This window comes from Lagopus leucura, unplaced genomic scaffold, assembly GCF_019238085.1.
Source record: "Lagopus leucura isolate 7727_CA_CO unplaced genomic scaffold, USGS_WTPT01 Super-Scaffold_100159, whole genome shotgun sequence".
In the NCBI taxonomy this organism is placed as follows: Eukaryota; Metazoa; Chordata; class Aves; order Galliformes; family Phasianidae; genus Lagopus; species Lagopus leucura.
The window spans coordinates 28,654,679-28,668,716 of NW_024962335.1; the positions used below are offsets into that span (position 1 = coordinate 28,654,679).

The 14,038-nt window shown below is 39.3% G+C and overlaps 1 protein-coding gene across 1 annotated transcript in view; it reads left to right on the top strand.

Moving 5' to 3' along the window:
- Positions 1-14,038, top strand: part of ST8SIA1 (ST8 alpha-N-acetyl-neuraminide alpha-2,8-sialyltransferase 1) — a 114,969-nt gene that overhangs the window by 18,546 nt on the left and 82,385 nt on the right. Inside the window, exon 2 of the mRNA XM_042890225.1 lies at positions 9,234-9,378. Coding sequence (XP_042746159.1) covers positions 9,234-9,378 — 145 coding nt within the window. The remainder of the gene's footprint in view (positions 1-9,233; positions 9,379-14,038) is intronic.

The following is a 14,038-nucleotide window of genomic DNA, read 5'->3' on the forward strand; positions in this document are numbered from 1 at the left end:
TTTCAGTCTGTGATAATTTTGCCACTTTTTTTTCCTCTGCACTAGAAACCGTCTTTCAGAAGGATCACTGAATTCTGTTCAGAAAGTACTTGGCCAAACTATTTTCAAAAGTGGTGCTGCTGGTTGCAGCAAGTCAGGCTGTACATGAAGCCACGTGTCGATTCTTCACAGTGCATTAAATCTTGGCTTTGATCCCAAGTTGGACAATTACTGCTTAATTGGAAAATAATTCTAGGTACACAGGAGCAGCAAGGAAAAGAATGTTGTATGTTGTGTTCTTTCCAAGAAAGCTGAAGAAAGGTGTTATTTGGAGTTTATTGGATTCTTTTCCTCATCCAGTAGGAAATGTGACTCACATGATTGAAATCTCAGCCATATTCCACTCCCTTTCTGAAATACATTTCATTGGCTAATTTTATCCAAAGTAGGATAGAAAGTTCTGAAAAGTTTCATGAAAATTGGAAGCTATGTTGAAGAGAGGGATCAAAATCAAAGTTTTCTATTTTATATGACTAATCATCTTGTACTGATAGCTGGCAGAGCATCAAGTGTGCTTCCCAACCAGGTGAATCTTACTCTGTCTCCTGAGCAACTTGGTAGTTATGAGTTGTGGGAAGCAGCTTATGAAAAGTGAGAGGAGCAAGTTTCTCTTCAAAACAACTTCCTTGAGTTGTCTATTTGTATGTTTTTGGGTTAAAGCGAAACCCCAAGCACAGAACTTTGTATGCCTTTGAAAGTATATTGCTCTTTCATGTCTGTTCATGTGATGCTTTTACAGTTTCTTGTCTCTATCACATCTGTAGCCAATGGCTGTCTATAGGTTTTGTATCAAACCAGTAGAGAATTATTTCTTTCCCCTTTGTGCGTGTGGTCTCAGTTTTTGGGACCATTCAAGATGGAATTCAAATAGTTTTCTCTGGCCAGTCTGCTTTCTTTGGAGGGGTGTAACATAAACTGATCAAGTGAGTAAAATTCTCCATTTGGATTTTCTTAAAGCATAGGAATGCTTTTGTGGGCAGCATTATGTAATACTTACAGGGCTCTTATCTAGCTTGCAGAAGCAGGTGGAGAAGTTGCTGTAGTGTGAAAATTGATCTAGGTCATATGTATCATTGCTCTAGGTATTGTAAGCCCCAAGTTAGGTTATTGCTGCTCAATTTATTTTTAGTGAATCATCATCTGGAAGAATACAGCCATCCCACATCTTTGCTGAAGCTGAATATCTCTTGTGCTTGTAGCTGGGCAGAGCAAGCAGCAGTTTTGCTGAAAGGAACCAGGTGATAAGAGCAATGCATTTTTACCCCTGTGGTAGCACAATCATGTAATCTATTTTGCTGATTCAACTGCTGGTTCTGCTTTTCTGGAATACAGTAATTCATTAACTTCACCTCCTCTCTCTGATAGCAGCTTTTCTTGTTACAGATTTATAAGATTAAAAAAAAAAAAAAGGCACATGGACAGGTTAATCTGTTCTCCCTTCCCTGGTTCCTTTTTTCTCTGAACATTCTCTGACAAAACTGCCAGTTCACAGGGTAGTGCCATCTCATCCTTCTGGCACCCCACTATATGAACAGAGTTGGAAGGCCATCAGATGAGGCTGCTGGCAGATGGCGTTCCTGTGTAAGGTGTTGCAGAAAGAAGAAAGGCCTGCAGTCTCCCCCCCATAGCTGACTTTATAGGCTTTGTAGAACCTGCAGTGGCAGTTCTGGCTTCTTGGCTTGAATTCATCTACCAAATGTAGATGTCACCGTCTCAGGTAGTCACCATTCTAATGCTCGTTGGAGAGGAAATAAGTGTCTGTTTAGCTTGAGATGAATTGCATCCAAAAAGAAGAGCTCTCTGCTGAATATGAATAAGGTTTTTACATTTGCTGTAAAAGAAGCAAGGTAAACCCCGTGTTTTCTCTGCTCTCAAATGTAGCTGTCATGTTTAAGGGCTACTGGTGGTAGTATTAGCAGAGCAAAGGAGTGGTCTGGTGCAGGGCTTGTGAATTCCAGCATCAAGTGAAGTAATTTCTCTTGAGCCACCCATACTGCTGGCCAGAAACAAGCATCGTATGATCAAATTCATCATTTCTCTGGGGAATGTGTCTGTCAGTTGCAGCTCTGAGGAGGGGAGGCAAGTCACTGCTGCTGTCTCTCGTGTGTGGGGTTGAGGTTTCCCTGGGAAGGGCATGTACAACTTGGAGGCATTCAGTATTCCAGTAAACTTAACTGTGTAAGTAATAAAGCTGTGCTGTTTTTACAAATTGCAAGTCGCAACTTGTGATTTTTATGATGGTTTCCTTATGTATAATTCTTCACACATCTGGTGTAAGAATCCCAGAAAAAAATCATCTGACCAAATACTAGGATTACTACATTATAATTCATATACTGTAATTTGTGTTTCAGTGCTCATACATAGGCTTTGTGTGCAGCAGTTTAAAGCCATTTTGCATGAATCAGAATGTGTTTCTATATAATATTCCCCCCAGAATAAACTAAAAACAGTATTTCAACAGCTTTGCAGGCCAAATCTACCCAGATTGTAAGTAAAAGAATTGGCAGGGGAAAAGGTAAACTTAAAACTTGTCAGATGTTTAGGTAGACTTCTATTCACTGCGAAATATCCCAGCTTATTCTGGTTTGCAAACACTGTTCAATAATGAAGATACTCCCTGGCAAATTTTGTTCTCATCTGTACTTCTACAGTCTAAATGTTGCGCTGTTCAGTCGTCCTCTTTGCTTGCAATATTAATGAAGATATGGAATAAATTAATGTGACGCTATTAAAAGAATTGTGTCTGATTACAGTGGTAGGAAAATATATCCCTTTAATTACTCTTTTTTAAAAGATCAAAAGGCTTCTTATCAAATGAAGAATGCTCTGTCAACTAAAGCAGCTGCATGTCTTTATCTTACCACCTGAAATCTGAGTATAATTCAAAAGGGAAACTGAAAGCAATGCAGACTAAATAATCAAAAATCAAGTGAAGATTTAGAGATTCAGATCTGAGCTGTAGTTCATTTTGGTGAGAGCAGAATGTAGGCAAGTTTGGGGAATTACATTTTTGGTTACAAAATGCTGTAATGCTGTTGCTATTGCTGAAAAAGCCTTCTGAAAATGCTGCAGATACTTGAAGTTTTAAACACAAAATCAATCTTTGCTTTGTTTGGAAAGAAGGTAGATGAAATTTTTTTTCCTTGATATTCTGAACAGTTCTGGAAAAAATACATCCTTTATTCTGTGATATGTTACACTTAAAAAAAAAAAAAAAAAAAAAAAAAAAAAAGAAGAGAATTTGGTCAAAACGAGTAGCAGATTAGGGTGGTACAATGTGATGGATAACAACTCAGATTTTGCCAAGTGCAAGGCAGTAGGGTTTGTGCTGGGCCAAGGTAAAAGGGATAGGGAACCAATACACAGCAGAAAAGGTGTTTTACGTTTCTTTTGCTATCTGGAAAGTAAACTGCTAAATATACAGCACAGGTAGCACCAAATGTTTTGTTCAGTGATTTTAAAATAGTGAAAACTCAATGATACATTCTCAGGCCATGTAAAATAGTTCGTTTCCATTTTGGGCACCTTGAGAAGACCTGGAAGAAAGTTCTAAAGGAAAATGCAGTGATGATGCAGAAAAGCTTGAAGCGTTTAATTTCATCGTTGTCCTCCCTCCTTCAACTTGGCAGTTTGTTGTAAATTATCCAAATGTTTTGTTATTAAATTTATTACTTTAAAATATCACAGATCTGCTTTTTGGAAATAGTTTTCACAGGCTGTCCTTACTCTGAGAAGTGTCTGTGGTCTCTGCAACCTCTTTCTTTTCATGTAGGTTGCAGCCCCAGGCAGTTCAGTACCTGGTTTGCTTCAGCCTGTGACCTTCATATTTTCCTGACACCTTTCCTCTCTTGGGGAGCATAGGGGAAATGACCCTTGTGAAAACCAGATGCCTGGAATTGCTTCAGGGAGCATTGAAATAGGCTGAAATTTTCCTAACAAGAAAAATACAACAATAAATGTGAGGAGGAAAACTGCTGTGACTTCTAGACTTTGTAAAAACTTACCATGTCACAGAAAGCTTGGTTGGGAAGTAGATCAGATTCTCTCCCTGTTCTACTCTATGATGGTTGCTCTTTTTCATATTTCTTTTTCACTGCATTTAGATATATTCTCTGAGCTGAAGTAACTGTGGAATTTTCAGCAATATACCTGTGCAAAGTGATGTATTCTTGATTTAGGTGTCCTGTTCCTCTAAATGTTCTCTTTAGCAAATGTCTTGATGTTAGTGAATGCTTAAACTAGCATTACTTCCCCTCCCACCATCTCCCCTTCCCCCTGGCAGAGATCAATTCTTGACCTGTTACTTAAATGATCTGTGGGAGAACACTAAAATGTAGTTGGCAGATGAGAAAAGGATCAGGGCACTAAGTGATCCGGAGAACAGGCCCATGAGATAGAGCAGCCTCACTTACCTGATAACCTTCCTAATTTTTCAGTAGATTGCCATGGTTTTATGATTTCTATTATTGGTAACCCACATCATAACATTATGTAGTGCACCGGGAGTTAAAAAGTTAATGTTGCAGTTCTGTGGATTGTCGATATTTTGGCTATACCTTTCTCAGAAGAGAAGAATGAGCTACAGTTCCCAGAAGACTTCATTTTCCATTTTCCAATTAGAAGGAAAGATAAAGCTGTCTGGGAGTCATGAGACTTTCTTTTCCGCTGGTCTTTGCGGTGCGTGTGCCCTAGCTGTCTCATCCACCTTTTCCCTTCCTCCTTTCTTAGGGCAGGGGTGCTTTGCTCCCCAGCCCCATTAATCATGGAACTAGGCCAAATCAGGCCAGAACTGTTGACATCAATCCGAATGAGAAATCCCATATTTAGCAAAGCAAAGCACAAGATGCAGTTACAGGTGGATTTTTCCACCCCAGGCTGCATTGGCAGTGGAAAAGAGTGCTGAAGAGTTAATCAGGTAAATGTGCCTTGGCTGTGGGAAGTGTGGGCGATAGCAGGGTGGTGTGTGGGAAGGTTTGCTGTAAAACTGTCCCTTGGGGCAGAAAAAGGTGTTGATAATGCCAGCTGTCAGGGTACCAGTAGGTCTTAATAGACCCTTTCACCTTCTTTCTTCTTTCCCCTGTATGTCATGTTGTGCCACCTTTACCCACTGCTCCATCTCAGATGAGGCTTATGCCTTTAACCTTAGCCCAGCCAAAGGAGCTGGAGGAGCAGTGTTGTGCTGGGGATGCAGGAGCTGCCCCACCTGTGGAGAAGTAATAGCAAAAGGGCTGTCATCTCCTGGCTGACAACCTGTGCTGTGGAATTGCACGTTTCTGCTTTTAGATATTGTCTTTGTCAGTTTGAAGATGCTTGGGTTGCTTAATCTAGCTGCTGAGTCATTTTTGGCTGGGACTGATGTCAAACCAGGATAAGATATAGCTTTAATTGGCTGCAATTTGAAACTGAACTGAAAAGTTCACTAGTTTTAAGTCCAGAACTGATGGTTTATTTTTTTATGTAAACCTTTTCACTGGCTATGCATGCAAGTTTTGGTTTAGACTTACCAAAGAGATCTGGCTTCTCCCCTTCTAGGTGGAGAAGAGTATGTGTATGTGTGTATTAGCCCTTTGGTGAGAGGCAGGCTTTTGAAGCAGATCTCCTGATTGACCCCAGTTACCACATGTTGGTGATGCTCTCCATGTGCTACAGGCTCTTTGTAGGATCAGACGTGAGCTGGTATGCTGTAAATCCCATGAAGATTGTGTTGTCTGGGTGCAGGATTCTTGGGACTGGGATTTTGTTCCTCTTTTTTCAGTGTCTGCTGATCTAACCTCAACAAAATGCGCTGTGAGGATGTGAATAACATCTCAAAATCACTGTTGGGCTCCTGCCCGGAGCAGCAGCTGCTGTTTGAGTTGATCTGCGGGGCCACTTCAGTGCTTGCTCTGGGCTAATGGCCTTGTTGGTGCTGATCAAGCCCAAGTCATGGATGTCTGCAGCGAGAGACGTGAAGTAACTTTTATCCTGCTTCTCTCACAAGCGGGATTTATCCCTTAAGTGCTCTCAGATCTGAGTGCTTGAGTGCCTTTTAAATAGCAATATTCAAGTAGTTTAATTCGTCTTCTGAATTGGAGATAACTTTGAGTCAAAGGTACATAATACATGTCCTGCAAGCAGACTGGTACTTGCGGTGAATTGAAATCCTTGGTTTAAAAGCCGCTTCAGTTTTGCAAAATCTGCCATAACATTTTAGCTGAATGTTTTAATCAAGTTTGGCAAATCTCTTCTGACTCCATCATCCTGCTAAGTGCCCTGCTTTAGTTCCCCTTTGAATACCTTTTTCCTTTTTAGTGCATATTTTTTGTGGAGCCTCTCTTACCTTATAATTTTTGGATTTGAATCAGAAAGAGAAACTGAATAATGTAAGACCATTACAATTATTCTTTTGTGACAGAAAGCATGTCTGTGTGCACAAGATTTTTTGTGCTAATACATGCAGGTGAATAATACTTGAAGTGGTGTTCTGGCTATCTCTAACCTTCCAGAAGACACCTACTGCTTTTCATAATAGTTTATTAACTAGGGGACTTGCTGGCAACTGGAAGAATGCAGTTCTGGGGAGAAGGAAGAGTAGGTATATATATTATATCTAGTTAGACTGTGAAGAGAAAAATTGAATGAGAAGCTGTTGCTCAGCTCATCCCTTTACCCCAGATAAGGAAAGATTCATTAATCTGAAGCAATCTCTTGATACTTTTCCATCAAGTTATCCTTTTTTCTTTTTTTCATTTCTTGCTCAAAACAGATTTTCACTGAAGGTAAAGTTGCAAGTTTTGATTGGAAACTATAGTTTTGCCATACAGTTGTACTTAGAGGCTCCAGCTGATCTTGGATTACTCTCAGCTTTCTCAAAAAGCTGCAGTGAGAGTTGGAGTGGAATAGAATTTCCAAAGGCTGCAAACTGAAGCTTGGAGAAAGCCAAGTAAAATCTCCATGCTCAAATTTATTTGGAATAGTACTCTATTATGCCTGTGTCAAACTGCTCTGCAAAGGATGTTTGGTGAGAAATTTCAAATTGCCTTCAGCTTGGTTTCCATTTCCATGGTGGAGCAGGATGATGGGAAACCTCCCTGGCTGTAGGTGTCTTGATGGTATTTCTGGGAATGCTGGTTGCCACTCTGGCTGACACACTGCTCAGCAGAGGACAAGACGGCTCTGCAATGTGTGGTCTAAGCTCCAGAAACAGTTTTGTCTATTGTTAAGTGAAGGTCATTGCTAATTTAAGCTTGACTTATCCATTACTGGTCGATACGGAAAGGAATTTGGGTGCATACAGGGAAAACACATGGTAACATGTCTGTGCGCACAGCACTGTGAGCAGTAGGGTGCTCTGGAGTCATGAGCCCTCTACCATTGGTAGGTAAGGTCTAGGCATGTGGTAGTGCCTTGTGCTGGGTGGAATAAATAGTAACATTTTGAGCCACAAAACAGCCTGACATAAGCTTCTGGTGGAGTCTTTGTAAAAAGTGTCAGATTCTTTGGCTGAGGGTGGGCTGATCAGCTTGTTACATGCAAGAGCTTCCTCAGATCTTGTTCTAGAAGCTGGTTGCTATGTACCAGCAAAAGGTGGCCCTTTGCTGGGGATAGAGCTGTGATGGGAAGCTACAAAAGCAAATCACTAAACTTCTCAAGAGGAGAAAGTTGATGAATAGTAGCAATTTCCACAGACTGCTGCTGGTCACACAGCATTTTCAAACTGATTCCTGCCCTGCAAAGATAAAAAATCTACAGCTTTCACCAGATTTTTAGCTGGAATATGTATGTAAAATAATATTCACCCATGTTGGAAGTATTAAATTACAATAGAAATCCATTTTAGGAGAAAATACTGTTTTTTACTTGTCATTTTGTAGAGAAGAAAAGTAGCTGTGAAACTTCTGGAAAATTCTTTTTTTTTAAAAAAAGCAAAGACATTTATGTGGCTGACTTCTTGTTTTGGAATAAAATCTCCTCTTTCACAGAGGAGAGCACTAAGTCAAATATTTAGGGAGACACTGATAAGTGATATTTTTCTGCTTGCCACCTGCAGCTTTCATGCAACCCTCAGGAATGACTTTAGTCTCTTTAATTCCTCTTTAAAATAAACAATAAATTATTACAACTTGTACTGATGATGATTATTATTATATTAATCTACCGTAATGACATAATTGTGCAATGTATATTTTTGCATCTTAACTATTACCAATGCAAACTAATATGAGCACCACCTTTCCTTTAGCAAGCTTCTCTCATGTTGGCTTTAAGATATTCCTGCTCTGCAGATGTCAGGAGCTTTTCATCAATCTGTTAAGATATTAATTGCTGAGCTTGCAACGATACAGAATTTTTGCTCAAGTACAACCTTCAGCCATCTCACCATCTCTCAAATTGCTGCTCAAGCTCTGTAATGGCTATTTTAGGGAACTGGAAGTGTAAGAGGATATACAGTTTGGATGAGGAAAGGAGAAGTGTAGTATTCGCTGTGTGTGTGTATATATATATACATATATATATGTATGCTATATATAGATAGCAAACTGAGATGACTCAAGTTGGACTTCATGCGGGCACTCCAGACAAGCTCTAACACTGCTGTGAAAGTAGCACAAGGATACTTAATATCTGAACAGAGATGGTAAATTTTTCCATGCTCAAGTTATGTAACTTGGGGTTTTATATAAGGCCCACTGTTCACAGCTGAGTTTGGGTTCTGAGATTTGGTTTTCAAAGGTGCTTCTCTGAGTGCTGTGTGTGCTGGAGAACCTGTTTTTTTATTAATTAGAAGTGATTGAAAAGAACGGACTGCTTTCTGCTAAATCTGTTTTATATTTCTTTGCTATTCAAGAATGAATTGAGGGTTAATTTTTAACTATCTACTTCTAAAATTTTCTAAAAAAAAAAAAAAATAAAAAATCAGTTGCTGGCTCTTCTTTAGGTAAAAATTAAAAAAGATAATTAGGAAGTTGCTAAGTTAGAATTTGAATTTCTAGGTCTGCTAGCTTTCTGAATTCTCTGTTAGTATTTGTTATCTGATGCACAGTGTGGTCACCTGCAGCACATGATACTGCTGGGAAAACAAATGGCTTGCTCTCTAGCACTCAGGAGCTGTGGGTCACTCGGGTGCTTGGACTATCAGTTAAAAATGGGCTTTAGAGATGGCTGCCAGAGCTATAACTCATGCATCTCTTTCTTTTTGTTGCCTTTTCTAGGAAGCTGCTGGAAGACTGCTGTGACCCTGGGCAGCTCTTTGCGATGACAAAACAGAACTCCCCAATGGGAAAGAACCTCTGGTTTGATGGGGAATTTTTGTATTCTTTCACCATTGACAATACAACTTACTCGCTATTCCCACAGGTTAGTAACATTTTTTTCTTCTTTCAGTATTGATATGTTAATATACTAAATGGTAATATGGTACAAATGAATATAAGTTAGCTAAATGTTAGTCAATAAATACTTTACCTTCATTTCTAAATTCAAAACAACTTTTTTACTTCTGCATTCTGAAAAATTGCAAAATAGCAGTATGTGTATTAATATTTCCTTGGTCACTTTCCAGTTGTGCAGATATACACAAGTAATGAAATAGGACCACCTGTCTTGGTTTTGAAAATGGTGATAAGTTCTGGATATTTTTAGAGTGTGATTTCTGTATTTCTAGCAGTGATCACACTCCTGAACTGGGATTTCAAACTGTGACAGGCAGAAACTTCCCTCAGTTCATCATGGACTGAAGGTCCTTGCATAACTGTGTGCCCCAAGAAGCTGGCACTATAAATGAATCATCAAATCTGGCAAGACTGGTGCTGATGCTGTGTGAGCTGGCAGGGCTGTGGGGCTCACAAGTTGAATCCTGAGGATTCTCCTATAACACATAGACATCTGTCAGAGTCATTGGCATACGTATTCTATTTTTTTTCTTAAGCTGTTTGAAAGGGCAGCTTCTGGCCTGCGTTTGGATCCAAGTTCAGATTAGATTGGTTCCACTGATGTCAGTGGATTTGCTGCCACATAGGCTGGCTGAGTTTATCTGGCTTAAATGTAAAAGGAGAAATATGTGCAGACCTAAATTTTCATTTCAATTGCTATGATGCTGATTATTTGGAGTAACTCTGTTTACCTTTCAGTTTCACATCTAGGCTTGCTCCCCTATAGATCAGTCTAGCTAGGATATGGAGACAGCTTGTGTGAAGGTATCCAAGTCACCTCCAAATTAATGGAGTTTATTGATGGCAAACAGTGTAGGCAACAATAACAGAAGCTGACGTGACTTGGCTGACTCTTGTTGTGCTTTGAATACTGGAAATTGTTGTTCAGCAAGTTGCTTGTATTTTTATTTATATATCAACTAATGTTAAATTAGTTTATGATATTAGCATGGAATGTGGGAGGAGAAATGGTTTTTGTGGCTATGGGTTTAAAGAAAGCCTAACATCTTGACATATTGATTGGGTTAGATGTTATTTTAATTTCTTAGATTAAAGGTATAGGTATTTTTTAAGTCTTGCAGTTGATGAGTCCTTCACACAAGGTTTTCCTTTTGTTACTGTTCCATTTATGTGTGTAGCAGAGTTTTGGCTTGTTAAACTGATGCTGCAAATAAACATCAAAAAGTAGTTTTGTTTATTTTTTTTAACAGTTTTCAGTTCTCAACAAAAGAATTATGGCTTTGAATTAGTTGAGTTTAGAGGTGAAAGAGTGAGGAAGGGCTAAGACATAGGGAAAAGTGATCAGAGCTGCCACTTCTTGTGTTAAACAGAGGAACGGTGTTCTGCTGTGTCTTATTCAGGTCGCTACCACTTTCATATCACTGCACTGTGCCTTTTGTAATGGACATCTACCTCCATGCATTCAACATTCCTTAGGTCTGTTCCACAGTTGTTGGTCCCTGCAAGCTGAATAAACAAGTAGATGTCTGATGCGTGGAGGGTGCTTTCCCTGTGGTATGGGTAGAAAGGAGCAGTTCTGCTGGATTTCTCTCCCTGCTTTTGAGACTTGTAGAAGGTTTATAGTGGGTCCCAGAGTAGCAGCTGTAAATCTTTTTTTTAATGTGTGTTAATGATTTCTTGCTACAGCATTGCTCTGTTTCTTGGAGAAAGCTAAAATCCTTGGTAGAGCAGTAAATTTTATACCTTGCAGATGTTGTCAGCAGCCACTTAAAATATGTATAAGGTTTTCAGTGTTCAGAAAGCCCTTGTCTGGGCTGGTATAGAGAGGTCATTGTGTTTTGTGCTGGATTTGAGATTTCACATTTGGTTTTGTCGGGATTAAACTCAGACACATCCTTCCACAGAAAATTACAAAGCACTGGATGGGCTTTTTCAGAGAGGTAAGTTGTGGGTAGAGAGGAGTAACGATCTCAGGAAGTCCAGCAGTTTCCAGGCTCCCAAGCCCTGTCCCTTAAGATTTTGAGTTAGCCAAATTGAGAGTAATGGCTCTGGGGCGGCCTGAAGAGATAAAAACTGAGGATCAGTGTGAGTTGAGACTTGAGGGTCTCTGACTGCCTTGAACCTGCCCAATGGGCTGCACAGAGGCTGTCACGGTACTGCTGGGTTGCTGGTGGGGAAAGCTGGACCATTGTGATGCTCCAGCTCCAAAGCAGTGCTAGGAAGCAGCTATAGAATTAATTATAAAAATGCTGTTCTTTTAAGAATTGTCAGGCAGCTGATTTCTAGAAATGCTGTTTGCTGCTTGTCCTTTTCTTGCGGGTGCTCTTCCCCATAACTTGATGTGCTATTCCAATGTATTCTGCCTGCAGGACTTTTGTAAACCTTTATCAGATGATTTCCAAATAAGCTTAAAAGCTTATGAAAATTGATTTGCAGCAAATTCTTAAATGAAGCTTTTTTTTTCCTACGTCCCTCTTTGTTTCGAGAAAAATACCAGACTGTTTTTCAGGCCTCTACTTTGGAGAATGGTTTCTGTTAGCTGACTAGCAACAGGCAAGGAATTTTTGTGATTTTGAAGATTAATATTCCTTTCAAATGTATTCAGAAGCTTAAAACACGTACAAAATGTGGGTAATATTCTGAAATGCTTAGGGGATGTAACAGGAGTGTAAAGAGCCACAGCTATGATTTCATCAAAAAAATATTTCCTCCAAAATAAGAGGAAAGAGACTCCACCCCCATCATTCTGCTGAGTTTAAGCCTTTCTGTGCTTGCAGATTTCTCAGTGCTTAACTAGTTATTAACTTACAGGGTGAAGTAACACAAAACTAAATAGGAAATGTTCTGTTTGATGGAATAGAATAAGCTGACTATGCATCAGTGGAGACTTACAGAACAATGAGTATTTCAGAACTTAATATGCAAAGTGTTGTTTACTTTTGAAAGTGAACAGTACAAAATAGACTATTTTTCACCTGAGTAATCCGTGCAGATAAAGTTCTTACAGCTGGTTCAACATTTTCTGATGGATTGCTTTTCCTCTAAAAAAATGCTATTTCATTGGAATATAAACTTGGTATCGGTTCAATGGTTTTTTCATATTTTCTTTGAAGTGAAAAGGCTAAAAGGTTTTGGTAGTGTTACAATATTTCATTTTATCATTTTCAGAATGCAATATTTCAAATGTTTTTATGTTTTTTTTATCAGCTCCGTTGCTAGCTTTTTTCTATCCCCATGTTGTTTGATTGTAATTGTACTTGTGCTTCCTCTTCCTCTGTGTCATTTTTTTCTACTGATTTCTGGAGCAGAAGTAGTTTTCTTTCTTTAAAACAAACAAACACAGAAACATTACACAGGCTGCAGCAACTTTCCTGTGCTGGAGAGAAAATGCTAATTGCTCATAGTGCCCCACGGTGAGAGGAAAGAGGTGTAAGATGTGGCTGATCACAGAGCGTAGGGTGCAGTGAGCGTGGACGCCTCTTCTACATCTGATCTCCCAAAATGTATTATGGTGGCGTTGCCTGCAGCTGTTGGATTATATGATGTGAATTCAATTGAAGGCAGACATTTCTTGACAACAGCTTCACTGTATTGCTTGCTGTGATCTATGGCATTATTTGGCAGTTTAAGGAGACAAAAAGCATAGAGGCTGCATATTACTGTAGGTGTGTGTTTAATATTAACAAAGGGAGGTTTTTCTTATTGTGTGCCTACCAGTTTTCTCAATCATTTCATGTAGGCATGAATTTTCAGTATTAGCCATGTAAGGATGGTAATTTTGGTACATAGCTGAGGCACTGAAGGATCAGGGATGCAGAAGGCTGTATCGCAAGCAGAATCAGTATCGTGGGTGGATAAACCTCTGATCATCCAGGCTCTGATGTCTCAGGTTGACTACCAAAAGCCACGAGTGTCTTCCAAATGTGTTCCTCCCCACTGTGATCCAAATATTCTTCAGGATGTTAAACTGTGTAATGTGAAGTCCTGTTCCTGGCATGATGGTGATGTGCGTACTTGTGACTCTTCAGCCTGGAGGTTCAGTCATGTAGCTCTGGTTCTGTTGCATCGTACTGAGGCATGACAGCAGGCATAACTAGCATTTTCCACCCTTCATTGTCTGTCTAAAATAGGAGAAACCGCCTTCCATATATTCCCTTCGGTAACTTTTAGATGCAGTGCATAAACCACATTTTATTATAACCACAGGAGTAGTTTGGATGCAACTCAAAGCCAGGTGAAAGGAAGGTGAATTAGCAGCTATCAGCTTCTAATTTAGAAGAATGCAAGCTCATTTTAAACATTTACTGAAAGAAATTTGCACCCCTTGCTGTTTTTTTTTTTTTTTTTTAACTCCCCTGAATTTGAAAACAGAATTCTAGACTATATTTACTACTAGGGCAAAAAAAACCTCTTTCCAGTATTTAACTGTTTTTGCAAATAATAGGTTTTTGTTGCTGTCAAAAGCTTATAGCATAATTTTGAGTAGAACTGATACGAATTTCCAAGGCATATTCTTCCAGAAATGTTAAAAGGATGTTTAAATCAAGTGGAATTATTTCCTCTTCCGTGCAAGTTATTATTTTGAAGGAGAGAGAATAGATTTCAAAAGAAATTTCAGAAGTTAA